General features: G+C 42.8%; 1 protein-coding gene across 3 annotated transcripts in view; it reads right to left on the bottom strand.

Annotated features, from left to right (window-relative positions):
• The window catches only part of zgc:101569 (uncharacterized protein LOC449822 homolog), a 45,116-nt gene extending 29,459 nt beyond the window's left edge, over positions 1 to 15,657 (bottom strand). For 2 of the 3 annotated variants that reach the window (XR_008567327.1, XM_054765270.1), the window contains exons 1-6: positions 15,465 to 15,657; positions 14,785 to 14,949; positions 13,405 to 13,502; positions 12,718 to 12,862; positions 756 to 905; positions 195 to 310 (exon numbers count right to left, since the gene is read on the bottom strand). Coding sequence is in view for 2 of the 3 variants with exons in the window: in XM_054765270.1 (XP_054621245.1) it covers positions 195 to 310; positions 756 to 905; positions 12,718 to 12,862; positions 13,405 to 13,502; positions 14,785 to 14,949; positions 15,465 to 15,570 (780 nt within the window). In the remaining variant the exon portion in view is untranslated. The remainder of the gene's footprint in view (positions 1 to 194; positions 311 to 755; positions 906 to 12,717; positions 12,863 to 13,404; positions 13,503 to 14,784; positions 14,950 to 15,464) is intronic. The other variant, XM_054765271.1, reaches the window with a different exon arrangement.
• Between the last annotated feature and the right edge of the window lie 90 nt (positions 15,658 to 15,747).

Below are 15,747 nucleotides of genomic sequence, written 5' to 3' on the forward strand. Positions count from 1 at the left end.
ATGTAGCTATTGGCTGGGAGAAGTCACATGGCTCCACTGTGTCCCGGCCACCCATTTAAGTGACCAAATATGGTGGCGTGCGACAAAGTATTCTGTGGGAAATGCTTGGAGGGTGAGCGTAATACATTATATAAAGACATGAGACACATAGGAAGTTAAGGCTAGCAGGTTTAAAACATGCAAATGAGGCATACCAGCATGAAGGAGGGTGCGTCGTAGCAGCTGTAGATGGCTGAGGAGCGGTCGGCCCTCATGCACTGCTGCGGGAAGGAGCTGATCTGCTCGGCAAGCTGCAGGGCCGCCTGTAATCCTGTGGTTGCGACGCACAGGATGTAAAGGATGCGTGTAGCCAATAATACAGGAAATAGATGCTGACCGCCGTCGGAGTAAAAAAAATAATAAAATAAAATAAAGAAATCCCCAGAGAACCTCTGTGAGCTTTAAGCCAAGCCACTCTGGCCACAAGAAAGACATCCACATAACTTCTATGGCGTTCACCATCGTCCACTTGGATGACCTCTGTGATGGGAATCACTACTTTGAAGCAAAATCCAGCCCGTGAATGTCATCAGATACACGAGCTGCGAATTCACTTCAGTGCATGGGAACAACTTGCGTTTTTGCAGCAGATTTCTAAAACTAGCAGTCCATTCCTGTCATGTAGAGGATCTTTGGCTCGGGTTTCAGCAGTACGTCCTAAGAACTCCTCAGAGTGCTCCTGTCACATATAGGGGATCAAAAGTAAGAGTGCCCACCTTGGCCATCAGGTACAACTCTGTTCGCCAGCCCGTACGCGAGAGCTTCCTGTGCTCCGATAGGCCGCCCGGTCAGAATCAGGTCCAGAGCTCTGGACAGACCAATGAGCTGCGGGAGTCTCACGGTGCCTCCGTCAATCAAAGGAACTCCTAGACGAACATGAGATTGCTTGCTTAGAGCAAGTAAGTCATACACTTTGTGGAATTCAAGCCAAATTTTCAGGAGAAATACGCCTAAAAAGTGGAACAAAACAAACACTGTCATTGGCTGATTCTCCGTTTGACACAAAGGTGTGCCGCATCAAGTCATTAAGTGAACTGATTTGCATCCTCGTCACCGACTATCGCAGGTCCTCGAAGGGTGAGCGCACATTTGAATGTTTATACAATATGAAGCAGTGGTTAGCTTATTTGTTCACTTGTATAACTGTTAGGGATACGGATGATGGCATAAAAATGAGATCGGTTCATTTCGGTATAGGGCTTTTGCCGATGACATGCTCCGCACAACAACAAGCTTGCTAGTGCTCATTATGTCCGCGGCCTGGAATTAATTCCAAGTTTATCGAGGCTATTAATAAGACGTCAACACGACAAAAGGACGGCAGCCATGAAGCTCGGGAGGCACTTTTCATTAGCAAGCACCTTTTTCTCTCACCGTCACACCACACAAGAGCCCAAAGACAAAACGGGACACTTCTGGCCTTCACAATAAGAACGCTGTGCATTACATCCCGTCAGACGACAATTAACAAAATAAGGGTCTCGGAAAAATAGCTTCAATTTTCAATAAAAGTGCTGGTTAAGCAAGGGAGGAGTATGGAGTCTTCCTTTAATTGGTCTTCATTTTTTCATGACTTTGATGAAACAAATTGCTCTTTTTCTACCACTTGCATTGCATATTGCAGTACATGCCTCATTTTGCACAAACGGCGTATATTTGTGAAATGCATCCGGTGGCGTCACAGTAAAAGAAGCAGAAGGTGTTCATGCATTAAATGAAGTGCTTGGATGTCGCTAAAAAGCCAACATCTCTACTTCAAACAGTTAAGGAATTATGGCCTCAGTTTGATAATGGAACAGATGATTTCAATTTCGGTCATTTCCTACGGAAAGTGCATTGTAATTAGAAGCAAAGTATAAACACACAAAATAGAATATATTCTATGGCACGCAAACAAGCTAACACATGTCTTGATGGAACTAGTATGCCTACAACTAACTTTATACCAGTCACTGAACTGAACTTTTCAAATGAATCAATAAAATCTACAAATACGTTTCAATAACCTTTTTCCATTTTTTAATCATACTAATCACACAGCATGTCTTAGTGGAAAGCAAGAAAGTCAAATTTTTTTTTTTAGATGGATCCATTTCATCAAGGACATCCGTATTACACCTAATTTGGTAACCTAAACATACAAGCTGGACTAGACGTGAATAAATAAGAGATGAGACGTCTACGGTGTTTCAACAGATAAACGTTTGTGTTCATTGTTCAATATCCTCATGTCACATCTAAAAGTTATTTGTCGACATTGGAGTTTGCCGACACTAAAGTGAAAATGAATTGTGGGTTCCGTCAGCGGAGCATTGTGTTCACATTCAATGGTGGGAAAAAGGAGGCCAGGCATGGCTTCCAAATACATAATCATATAATATACTGCTGCTAGTAATTGAGCTTACTGCTGTCGGGGGAACAACATTTGAGAACAACTGCGCTCCTTAACTGCACCTCTGCTTTCTTTCCGCTCAAATTTGTTGTTTGGAGTCTCCATGGACACATTTTGCAAAGACGACGGAGACAAGGGGTGCACTGCAAGGTGTGCTGCACTTTTGGCATGTGGCCCAATATCTAAAGAGCACCAGCTGGAAGTGGCGCGCACACACACACACACACACCGCAATCCCGAAGTTCCTAAGAGTCGCCGCTTATTGAGAGCACATGTGTCAGGCGTGTTTTCATAACCCCAAATCATCACGCTGCCCTCCCCCCCTCCTATGTCATTCTGTGGCCAAACACTGTGATCCTATTCATCCCAGCTCCAAGTCCTTCTACTATGTAATACATTGGAATTAGGGGTGTAACGGAACATGCATATGGAATCTGATTTTTCAGTACGGTACAGTGACGTTCTGATTTCTCACGCAGAGAGAGAAAGTGTTATTTTATGTTTAAGAATTTTATTTATTGGAGAATGACCTGCTAGCAGTCTTTCATGTTTCATTTAAAAAAAAAAAATCATTTAAAGCTCTTCACTCAAAAATGAAACACTTATGTTTTGCATTTTGTTTCCTTACTGTTCTGCTTCCCGTTTAGATTAGGGGCGCACAAAAAAATGCTCCAATGAGGCCAGATTACTCCTAAGGTGCTGTCCGTGGGTTAGCGTGGGCAAATCAAGCGCTCCTTTTCTGTGACGTGCTGCAATTGTCCGTAACTTCCCCCGAGTTCGCTTGTAAACAAACATGGCATTGATCGTGTGGGACTTCACTGCTTCAGAGGAAGACATTTCGCTAAATGCTCTGCAAACATTCTGCGATGAGGAGGGGGGGGGGGGGGGGGGGGGGGGGGGGGGGGGGGAACCCCAAAACAACAGTATCCTTCAACACATCAAACCTTATCAGCCACCTGAAACGCCAGCATCGCTACGACGTCCGGGGCTTGTTCATATCGGCGCAGTGTTTGAGAAATGCAGTTTGCCAGAGATGACCCGAGGGCTAAAGCGCTCTGTGATTTCATCATGGAAATGATGGGGCTGGACGACCAGCCCTTTACAACTGGCTTTTGTCGGTTAGTAATAATATTAGATTAGTGTTAATTCAGATTAAGAATTAAGTATTGGTCTTGAGAAGCAGGAAGTTTCAGTATTGCTTGAAAAAAAAAAACAGTAGCGTAAAAAACTTTGTCCCCTTCCTGATTATTTTTTTGCATGTTTGTCACACTTAAATATTTCAGATCAAACAAATTTAAATATTAGCCAGTGACAACACAACTGAACACAAAATGCAGTTTTTAAATGAAACCTTTAATTATTAGTGGAGAAAAAAATCCAAACCTACATGGCCCTGTGTGAAAAAGTGATTGCCCCCTAAACCTAATAAGTGGTTGGGCCACCCTTAGCAGCAACAACTGCAATCAAGCGTTTGTGATAACTTGCAATGAGTCTCTTACAGCGCTGTGGAGGAATTGTTGTAATTCAGCCACATTGGAGGGTTTTCCAGCATGAAGCGCCTTTTTAAGGTCATGCCACAGCATCTCAATAGGATTCAGGTCAGGACTTTGACTAGGCCACTCCAAAGTCTTCATTTTGTTTTTCTTCAGCCATTCAGAGGTGGACTTGCTGGTGTGTTTTGGATCATTGTCCTGCTGCAGAACCCAAGTTGGTTTCAGCTTGGGGACATGAACAGATGACCGGACATTCTCCTTCAGGACTTTTTGGTAGACAGCAGAATTCATGGTTCCATTTATCACAGCAAGTCTTCCAGGTCCTGAAGCAGAAAAACAGCCCCAGACCATCACACTACCACCACCATATTTTACTGTTGGTATGTTCTTTTTCTGAAATGAGGCGCTACTTTTACAGCAGATGTAATGGGACACACACCTTCCAAAAAGTTCAACTTTTGCCTCGTCAAACCACAGAGTATTTCCCCAAAGGTCTTTGGGATCATCAAGATGTTTTCTGGCAAAATTGAGACGAGCCTTAATGTTCTTTTTGTTCAGCAGTGGTTTTGGTCTTGGAACTCTGCTATGCAGGCCTTTTTGCCCAGTGTCTTTCTTACTTGTACTTGTTCTTTGTACTTTATTTATCCCACAGCGGGGAAATTCAGTTGTTACAGCAGCAAGCAAGATACGCAAGTAAAGAATACATAGTGAAAACAACATGGTTCAGGTGGTGCAGGTGTTGTAGAGCCTGACAGAGGTCGGTATGAAGGACCTGCGGAACCTCTCCTTCTTACACCGTGGGTGTAACAGTATGCTGCTGAAGGAGCTGCTCAGGGAACCCTTCTTACGGTGGAGTCATGAACACTGACCTTAACTGAGGCAAGTGAGGACTGCAGTTGTTTGGATGTTGTTGTGGGGTCTTTTGTGGATGAGTCGTCACTGCGGTCTTGGGGTCATTTTGGTTGGCCAGCCACTCCTGGGAAGTTTCATCACTGTTCCATGTTTTTGCCATTTATGGATAATGGCTTTCCCTCTGGTTTGCTGGAGTCCCAAAGTTTTAGAAATGGCTTTATACTACAAAAATTGAAACCAGGTGTGATAAAGATAAACCACAGTTGTGTTTTATTGTTATGTGATTTGTTTGCTAATCTGAAACATTTAAGTGTGACAAACATGCAAAAAAAATCAATCAGGAAGGGGGCAAACACTTTCACACCACAGTATCTGCGCATCATGCATCCCTAAGTTTAGATGTTGCATGTAGGTAACAAAACGGGTCACACTCAGGTTTTTCTGCTCCAAGAGGCTTTGTCCTGCTCTTAATCCTATTGAGATCATCCATTGGGAAATGCATAGCCAATCCTTGTTGATGACGCTGAAAAGAGTGTGTTCTCACAGTTTTTAAATTCAACAAAGAGGTTATTTAATCTCATTTTTTGGGTCTGATATTGTGTCAAAAGCCATCATATTAATACCTGACACATGATGGTTGGCTTATTATGCATTTGAAATCTATTATGCATTTGAGTAAACGTTGGGTGGTGCACAAGGATGACAGCGTTGAGTGCAAAGGGTATATCCCCTATCTCCTCCTTGATTCAAAGGAGGAAGGACAAGCAGACAGGAAGGAAACGGCAGCGAGAGAGATAAAGCGGCCAGCTCCAGTGCGTCTGTCTTTGGTGCTGCTGTTGGCACCATCGCTATCAGCAAGCGGAAGGATCCACGGCACCTCCACCCCTCGGCAGTCCTTCAAAAACCAGCCCTTTCTTTCTCACTGATAGGACTGGTCTCTGATGTGTCCTCTTTGCGGGAATGCACGCAATGTTCTTTGCTCCTTTGTCCACCAGTCAAACACAACTATTTGTGTCTAAATAGCTTACAACACAAGTGAAGATGATTGTGTCTTCTTTCCAGTCAAGCATGGTGGTGGGAGCGTCATTGGAATCAATCCCAATATGTAAGGTGACCGTATTTCCAGCATGGTAACAATCCCAAACACACTCCCACGATGACAAGCGCCTTGCTGACGAGGCTGAAGGAACGTCTCCAAACCTAAACCCAACTGGGATGAGGCATCCTCAAGCAGAAGGAAGGAATGTGAAGGAGTGCAGTCCAGTACCAACCTGTGCAGCTCTGATAAATTCCACGTCCAAGAGGATTAAGGCAGTGCTAGTTAAGAACGGTGCAAATACTCACACTTCGGACATGTTCACGGTGAGGTGGACTAACTTGTGTTGCCAGCTATTTAGACAATCATGGCTGTGCGTTGACTCATTTCCAGTAGCTGGTAAATCTATACTGCCATACAAGCTGTACACAGACTACTCTCAACCAGTGGGTTAAAACCAGTCAAGAAATACTGTACATTCAAATATGTTTCATACAACAAAACTGGGCAATATTTTAGCTTCTACATCACACCGTTATAAGTGAAATATGTAATTTTGCGGCCTTATTTGTGCATTTATTTCATTTTAATTCCTGCATGCATTTATCACATTTTCTCCAAAAACTACCTAAACAAATTCATCTACTAAATGAAAAAAAGATTTTAAATCATGAATAAGTTCGCTTGGTTTGACTTAAAAGCGGGTCAGGACTTAATGACAGCTGGGAAATGTGGGTCCCAGTTTGAGACCATTTGAGAACCCCCTGTTCTAAAGTAAAGCATTTCTATAGTATCGTCTCCTGAAATCATTCTAAGTGCTGTTTTCATTATGATTACTGTCATTATCATTCATAGTAGTGGTGCATATCCTGTTACTTGTGGGGGTTGCAGTGATGTCGGTTTTTTGGACAGTGTATAGTGTGAAACGGGCCACACAGAGGTGTTCTGCTTTGCTGCTGGTCCTGCCGGCATCGCTAACCACATCAAAGTCAAAAATCCCCCCCTCCGCCATGAGGGTAATGCGATTAAAGTTTGATGTGGATTAACAATTTCCGGGCAACTCCAGACTAAATGGCCGGAAGCATTTAAAAAAAAAAAAAAAAAAAAAACAGAGCAGGCCTTCAATTTGCTGACTTTGAAATCAAGTAAGGACTGTCAGTTGCTCTGCAGATGATAATCTCACTTGCAGTTAACTTTATGACTGAGCCAACACCAGGGATGGGTATTTAATTACACAGGACCACAAGGGCAAAAGACATCTTATGAGCAACAAAAGGTGACAATGTGAAGCTCGGGTTTTCATTGATGTCCACACAGTGTATATAAATCATCCATAGAAAATACATGAGCATATTGGAAGTTAAATCATTTGTGTAATGGCTGGAGATGACAGAAGAGAGAGACCAAAGTGCGTTAAAATTTGCAACGCTGATCGTTCACTGACAACTTTGAAGAAAGAATTTGGACTTTTTTTGATTGCTGGAAATAATATATATCTTTAAGAAGTTGTTTTAAAGATAGATATACGCAATTATTTTTAAAAATCTGACAATTTTGAGGAAATGTTATACAAAAAATACTGAGAAAGGGTGTGAGGGTGTTCATATTTTAGGACATGTAAAAGAGAAAAGAACAAATATTCACAAAAAATAGATCCAAATAAAACTTGAAAAATCTCTCGCTGCTTTCTTGCGTCATTTTCAGCGAAAATACCATTCACCAAAATTTAATGTTTTTCTTTTTCTTTATTTTAAGTACGAGTCCCACGCGCCTCAACTTTCGAGCTGCAACAATTAATCAATCAATGGGTAATTGATTACCCAATTAAATCGACAACTATTTTGGTCATCAATTAATCTTTTTTTATTTAAATATGTAAACATCCTCTGATTTCAGCCTCTCAAATGTGAATTTTTTTTCATTTCCTTCGTCATCCATGAAAGCAGACCTACTACCTTTGTGTTTTAGCCAAAACAGGATATTCACACATATCAGCTTTGCCTTTGGAAAACTGAAATGTTGCAAACCCAACCACTAACTGTAGGTGTTTACTTCATATTCACAAAAGACCCCACAACAACATCCAAAGAACTGCAGGCCTCACTTGCCTCAGTTAAGGACTCCACCATAAGAAAGACACGTGGCAAAAACGGCCTGCATGGCAAAGTTCCAAGATGAAAACCACAGCTGAACAAAAAGAACATTAAGGCTTGTCTCAATTTTACCAGAAAACATCTTGATGATCCCCCAAGACCTTTGGGAAAATATTCAAAACACTGTGGTCTGACAAGAGTCACAAAAGTTGAGCTTTCTGGAAGGTGTGTGTCCCATTGCATCTCTAAAAGTAACGCCGCATTTCAGAAAAAGAACATCATACCAACAGTAAAATATGGTGGTGGTAGTGTGATGGTCTGGGGCTGTTTTGCTGCTCCAGGACGTGGAAGATTTGCTGTGATAAATGGAAGCATGAATTCTGCTGTCCTCCCAAAAAATCAAAACAACAAGCTTTAGATTAATCGTCTTGGAAAATGAAATGTGTACATTTATTGTTTTCCTGAAGCTATTCGACAAACCTTTAGATTTTATATGATTTCACTTTAGAAGGAAACATTCAAGCGGCAACCTGGTGATTGCGCACGTATTTGCTCTGTCAGTTCAAATCTGCTAGTTCTGAATAAATAGGCGGAAATTCATCAATTAATCCAAAAAAAATAAATCGACCCATTAATTGGCTCATCTTGCCATTGTTGTTACTTGATTTGTGTCTTTTCCGGAGGGTGACTTTCTTCTTGAGCATTTCCATTGGCGAAAGTGAGGGGTTATAGCGCCTCCTGTTGCTTTGGCATGCACGTGACGGCCTGCACATGCGTTTTCCATGAGGTGAGGTGTATTTTTTAGATGGCTCCTTAGGCCGGAAAATCCCGTCCCTCCCCAAAATACCCATCCTCAAGCCCCCGCGCCTCTCACCTCCTGTCCTGTAAAAGTTCAAAAACAAGTGCAGGTTTGAAGTGACATGATGTGATCACTGGACTATGTCACACTATTTCAACAACGCACGGCACATGTTCCGACTCGCCCAAAGTAACGTCAGCTTTCTTCCTCCGTTTAACACGTGGCTTCTTCTCTGGCAAACGTCAGCGGTGTCAGAGGATGAGTATGGTGCAGCAGATCTTAAACAACAGCCTCATTTTTGCTTTGAACGAGCTATTGTTATGCCGTTTGACTTCCTGTTGAAGTCCCTGAAATAGCTTCAGGAATCAGGGAAGCATTGCGTGGTGGTTTTTATTTCAGCGAGCAAGCGGCGGGACACTACCACTAGACTACTGTGACGCAACCTTCTCATTTCCTCCTTGGTGAGGCGAAGGGGCCCCGAGAGAGGAAGCCGCAAGCGGGGCCGGCCAATCACGTGCCAGAAAGCTGTCGGATCCTTGTGGTCACCGTCAGGCCACATCAGAGTGAGACCGACAGAGGGTTTTTTTTGTTTTTATTTTAAAATCAGGGATTCCCTCCAGCTGGTGCCATCTGTGCCCAGCCCAAAAATGGTAACAAGCATTAAAAAGGAATCATCAGACGGAAATGCTGGGAGCTTGAAATAACTGCAGAGCATTGTGTTTGATGTAAAGTTTGGCTTCACTGAGGGGGAATACCTTTTAAAGTATGTACAGTATTGTGTCCACAGCACCGCAGTAAAACCCTGATTGAAAGTAGTCATTACATAAAATGAGTTCTCACGACTGGTCTAAACCTGGGGAAACAAGAAACCAAGAAAAAGAACCTCTCCGAAAAGTGGCATTTTCTGCCATTTGTGTGTCTTGCTAGGACCGCTAAGGAGGGAAAGGACTAGAGATTGTCCTTCAAAACTCAAAACTCCTTTTTACTGGATATTCGTCGCTGTTAACTCGCTCACTTACGGTACTGCCGTTAGATAAATTAAAAAGGGAACCAGGTAACATGGCATTCATTGTGCAAATGTTACCTGAAGTGAAGTTTTATAAATGTAAATGTGGAAAAAGCAACAGATCTGCTCCTTGCCTCAAATCAACTCTCCTTTCCACTTCCTGTGTACTTGAACCCGGGCATTTGCGAACCTCGACTCACTAGACTCACTAGCCAACGCTGGCATTAGGGTGCCGACAAGTGGATGGTGAACCCGATGGGTCTCACGAGTTCGGTGAGTCGGGTAGGTGGACTTGTTGCGCAGGTGCCAGTTTCTCGGGTGGCAGACGCCGCATTGAGAGCTGAATCATACGTCGACGTCGCAGCCATACTGGATGTGACAAGAGTGAACGGGGAAGATGCCTAATTCATGTTCTGCATGGAATTGCACCAACCGGTTTACAGTCCAAACAAGACCTCACGGGATACCTTTCACACATTAGTGGGTTAGAGAGCTGTGTTGAGTGGAAAGCGGAAATTGCCTGTTCAGCAAAGGTAGCTCTCTTTTAAAGCAGCACCTGGTCCAGACCAATTACGTTAAGTTTTTTTTTTTTACTGTAATTAAAACATGTGCACCAGAGCAAGCACGCCTTTCTGTTATGATGGCAGACGGAAGAACAGTAGAGCATCCCAGAGAGTCTGCTGACCTGAACACATGAACAGCAGTACAATTCCAACACGTATCTCCAACTCACACACGTCTCTAGTCCCTTCATCCTGGGAATGACACTTCCTCAGGTGCATTTAGGGACACTCACAACATCACAAAAGTGGCTTTATAATGCGTGCATGTGTGTGTGTGTGTAAATTAAAAGGAAGATAAAGAACAGCATCAATTGGCTATTCTTCTCACTCACTTTGTAACTCTTAATTCAAATGTACAATTTGCTAGAATTTAAGTATGCTGGCTAAGACACTGAAAACAAGTAAAATGACCTTAAATCACGTGATGTCTCAATCAATTAACGGGAAGAAAACACGTGTTTAGAATAAGTAAAACCCATCAACATTGCCATCCAGTGGTCACAACGACCTACAAAAAGAAGACACATTTCAAAGATTAAAAAAAAGACAGTTCTTGCTCCAAGTTATTTTTTTGATTTTAATGGATATGTGTTAAATTGTCAAAGTTGTGCAATGTTGAGCATTGATCAATGAAAAGACTAGTAGGGTATAGTTAGTATCATAAATCAATGTTAACTTGCGCATTACATGCTCAGCAGTCGCTCTATTGGCGGCGAAAGTGTTGCTTTTAGCAGTCATAATCTTTTGGGAACTCCTCGTAATGTTCCATAATAAATTACTCATTTTTTGCAAAATACACCAACAGGGAAGGCTACTTGTTTGAGTGAAAGTAGAATAATATGAAGTCAAACGCTCCCTTTCATGTGAACCCACACCGAGTACAAAGCCGAGAATCGGACTTGACAAAGTAAGTTGATAACCACGGTTGCAGTACCGTTTAACTTTGTTTGAGCAACTTGGATTTTGTTGAGCTGCATCTTGAGCACAAAGCCTGGGTCGGTTGAGCCACTTTCGCAGAATACCCCAAACGTCATTTTACAAGCAGAATGTGTTTGTGGCATATTACCGTGGATTCCCACGATGAAACCTGCCTCCTTTGTAGAAAGGTACATTTTCTTGCGGTTGTTTAAGGGGCCGATCTGCCACATCCAAACGTATTGCTGCAACGTGTCAACCAGCTCAATGAGCTTTGCTTTGTGCGCGCTGTGACACCCGACTCGAGTGAATCGCATACTTGATTCACTTTAGTGAGTGACTCATAAAAACTTGAGTCAGTAAAAGGAATCGAGTTTCCCCATCACGAGTCCGGGCCAGAAAAGGGCTACTGAACCAACCTGAAAAAAAAATTTGATCAGAAAGAAAAAAAAACATTTTGTGTAACGCCACCACTTTGCTCAAAAATCAAAGCCTCATTTTCATCCATTTTTGAGTCCTGGCGGGGCTCCCGATGAAAGTGTGGGAGGTGTATCCAACCTCCCAGACTTGACCAGTTCTCTTGTAGAGAATTTAGATCAAAATGGAGGATAGTAAAACAAAGCAGGCTTTGCTACGCATTTTAAAACAAATATCTGCAAACTATTCCTCAGTCAGCTACAGACTTTTGATCTTTACAGCAGCTGCCATGAAGAGCAGAGCAGGAAGTAAACAAAGCCATGTACAGCTAACTATTCCTGATTTTGTCATCATTTTGCAGCATTAACAACTGGTGGTTGTGATATTGCTGAAAATCAAAAACGCGTCTGTAGTCTTAGAGAATGAACAGAAGGACAGACGAGGCCACGGCCAGGATGCTCCCGTGTCAAATTACAGGCCTCCTGTTGATAAGCCCTTTATGTTTACACTCTAAATCCGGTGCTGTCAGTAAAATTATAGTACGCCGGTTATATTTACACACACCCTGCTCGTATTTTAAGTACTCTCGCATGTCAGCCGTATGAGAGATGCTGTAATAGCCTAACAGGAGCCACTGCAATCACAGCGGAGAATTGACCAAAAGGGCAACCCTACAAAATGTTGTTTATGAGGAAATTGAGCCACATAAATAAGATGCAAGCCCTTGTTTGGCCTTGCAGTAGAATGCTGGCAGTCAGCAGCTTCCTCTTCTACTTATCAAGAGGTCACGGTCGCAGACAAGCAAACAGACAAGCCAGAACTGAGGTGATAAAGCAACCCAGCAGAAAAATAGAAACAATGTCGGTGGGCTTCCTGGCAAATGTATTCTCGGGCGACAATGGCCCAACTTACAAATGGATTATATTATATTAATTTGCATATTATACCAGTATTGTGTGTACACACACACACACACTATTAGAGCCCTCTAGACATCAACAGTAGACCCTCGGTTCCCAAAGAAGCTTTTAGAATATTTCTAATACTTTGCCACTCGTGTAACATGAATGGTAGCAGTTGTGCAGGAAGCGTATGAAAGAAATGAAACGTACCGAACCTACGACAGAACACCCCCATGACGGCGCTCTCCTCCACCACCCGCAGGTCAGCCAGCAGGGCCAGCTCCAGACCTCCGGCCACGGCGAAACCACTGACTGCTGCTATCAGCGGCTTGGAGAACTCCAAACGAGAGGGACCCTGGAGACCATGACTAGATTAGGACATCATGACAATATTTCATTTCACGTGTATATCAAGTCATGTGTGATTCTGTTTTGTTTTTTGTTTTAACCCTTAAGAGATGCTGGAGATCACGACTGTCATCTCTCTGTCCAACACAATCCAACACATTTGTTCCTTGTGACGAAAAAGTCCCATAAAAACAGTAAAGCAGTGGTCCTCTATTTATTAAACAAGTTTCTGATTAATGGACTAAGAAAAGGAAATTCTCGTTAGTTGCAGCCCTAGCATGAAGACCCCCCCTTTACACCCCCTCTGATACCTCTCCTCGACCCACAAAGGAGATTTATGATCGGGACCTCCAGTGTGAGGTCCCAAAAATTTAATATTTCATATGTATATTTCAGACTGAAGTAAAAGATTGACTTATTTGAAGTGGGAGTGTGCCAGTTTGTGGGAAGCTGACATTTTTTGTCCTTGCGGGTAAATAAGTCAGACGTCTTACAATTCTAGCTCCCCTCCCGTCCCGTCCCGTCCCGTCCCGTCCCCCCGGAACTCACCATTGGCCCAGGACCCTTGGTGACATCTTGCTCCAATTTGAGAGAGGCCGTGTGATTGGCCAGCTCCTTCAGATCATAACCAGCGCAGAAGTTGCCTCCTGCAGGGGACCACAAAATTACAAACTATGACAGATGCAAAGTCCTTAAGACCTAAATCCAATGGAAATTCTGTTAGGGTGACCTGAAGGAGGGTGTGCATAAGGAATGCCCTTGAAACTGACAGATTTGGAGCACCCTTGTGTGCACATATTGCTGAATCATGCACGAGTTTTTGAAACACAGCAGTTTCATATTTTTGTATCATTCAAGGCCTGGTATTTCTTTCTGGCCCACTAGTGTGTGCGTTCTTCAACTGCGCACAAGGACTGTAAAACATTACAAGTAGATTAGAGCTGTCGGGACACAGCAGCCTTGACATCTTGATTGTACCTGACCGCAAACACCCGCAGAAATCTGACACCGCAAATACCTGGAGAAAGCAATTATTCATCATTCTTTAAAAAAAAGGGGGGGGGGGGGCAGAGAAAATTATTGGTGCTAATTTGAACAAAATGGATTCCTTATGTTGCGAACCCAGGGGGGCTTCCCTGCTTGTCATCCTGTAACACAGACAGGCTGCTAATCAACACAAAAGTCAGTCGTCCTGCAGGACCATTAAAAGCCCATCACAGCACCGCAGCTCTATTCTGTGGACTGAGATCCTGCTGAGTGCTAAACCTTGTCGGAGTTGCTAATTGTTCTCTCAGCTCGCTCGACAGGCCACTTCAATGTGCAGGCAGTTGATCCAGGTTGAAGGTATTATTTCCACTCAGGCATTCAGTGGATGTGATGTGATGTGATGATTATTTTCAGAGGTATTAAGAAGCATGACATGATCCTGGCTCTGTGCAGCTGATACAGTGCAGGCCACTTCACAAGTGTGCGCGTGTGTGTTCTGAGTGCTTTCTTGCTCCACTCTTTATTGTAGCGACATCTATTGACTGAACGGAGCAATGGCAGAGACAAAAAACCCTGCCATTGTGTTCCTCTGCCAACCATTTAAGTTAAAATATGTAGTCAATTTATAGTTAAAATTTTTTTTACTATTATTAATTACTGCCTAAATTATATGTGGACATTTGTTTGTATTTCTAGTATGTGTGTATATATTTTCACAAAATACAATTTTTTTCTTTAATCTTTTCCAGCTTTTTTAAAAATCTTTTGTTGATGGTGAGTTAGCAATTTAAGAATTGATGACAGAGGAAAAAAAATCTAAAATTTATAACACAAAAATAAAGTACACAATTTTGCAAAAATGAATAAGCAAGTCAGTTAAGTTGGGCGCCTCTAGTGGAGAAGAGGGAGACAAACAACCAAAAATGTCAGCATTAATCTTACCTATACCGTGCAGGACAGCCACGTTCAAGGCTGGGTCATTCTCAAAGGCTTCCAGCTCCTCCAGCAGACGCCTTGCTGTCTCCTGGTTGACCGCATTACGCACCTCAGGGCGGTTTATAGCCACGCTTACCACGGAGGCCCTGCGCTCTGAGACCACAGCCTGACCTGCATCGAATGACAAGACAATGAGGAAGACGGAAAGAGGAGAGGTGGACCCACAGCCATTTAAAACCACACAATGACGGGTCTGAATTATCTTCATGTGCACAATAACAAGGAGGAAAAAATAAAATGACTTCAAAACAGCTATTGTGGCTTGAGGTCACAGCAGGCTTAGCTTGGGGGTCAAACCAGTTAAGCAAACTGTAGTTACAAAAAATGAACTGCAGGGGGCAGCGATACACAATAGCTGTATACAGCCTACCAAAGAACAACTCGCAGCAGCATTGGCTGCATTCCATTTAGCTTTGCAGCATTCATGGCAGCATAAAGTTAAGCGGCGGCACTTACAAAAATGCATAATCCAACTACACCAATACTTGAAGTTACTCGACCGTTCCTGGATTTGGCCACAATACTGTTTAGCTACGAGCATGTAAAAGATAATATCAACGTCAATACTTTGGTGGTGTTTTTTCGTATTGCAGCCGTCTATTGCAAAAATAAAAACAAATCTTTACCTTGTGTTGTGCTACAGAAGGGTTTTGCGGGCGCTAAATGTATCTTTCCTGTCAATGCAGATAAACTTCGAAAAAGTTTAAGATACATTGTTTCATGAAATGTCATAAAATGTCTTTAAAAAAAAACAAGGTAAAACAGTCCTTCGCGTTGTTTGGCGTCGTCCGATTAAACTAACGACCTGCAGCTGTTTGTGTGCACCATGTAATACTTCCCTGCGGGAACCACGTAGAACGCGTTTACCCGTTCCGGGGTCACGTTTATGCAGTGCTAAGAACTACAAGT

The sequence above is a fragment of the Dunckerocampus dactyliophorus genome, chromosome 21 (assembly GCF_027744805.1).
Source record: "Dunckerocampus dactyliophorus isolate RoL2022-P2 chromosome 21, RoL_Ddac_1.1, whole genome shotgun sequence".
Lineage (NCBI taxonomy): Eukaryota > Metazoa > Chordata > Actinopteri > Syngnathiformes > Syngnathidae > Dunckerocampus > Dunckerocampus dactyliophorus.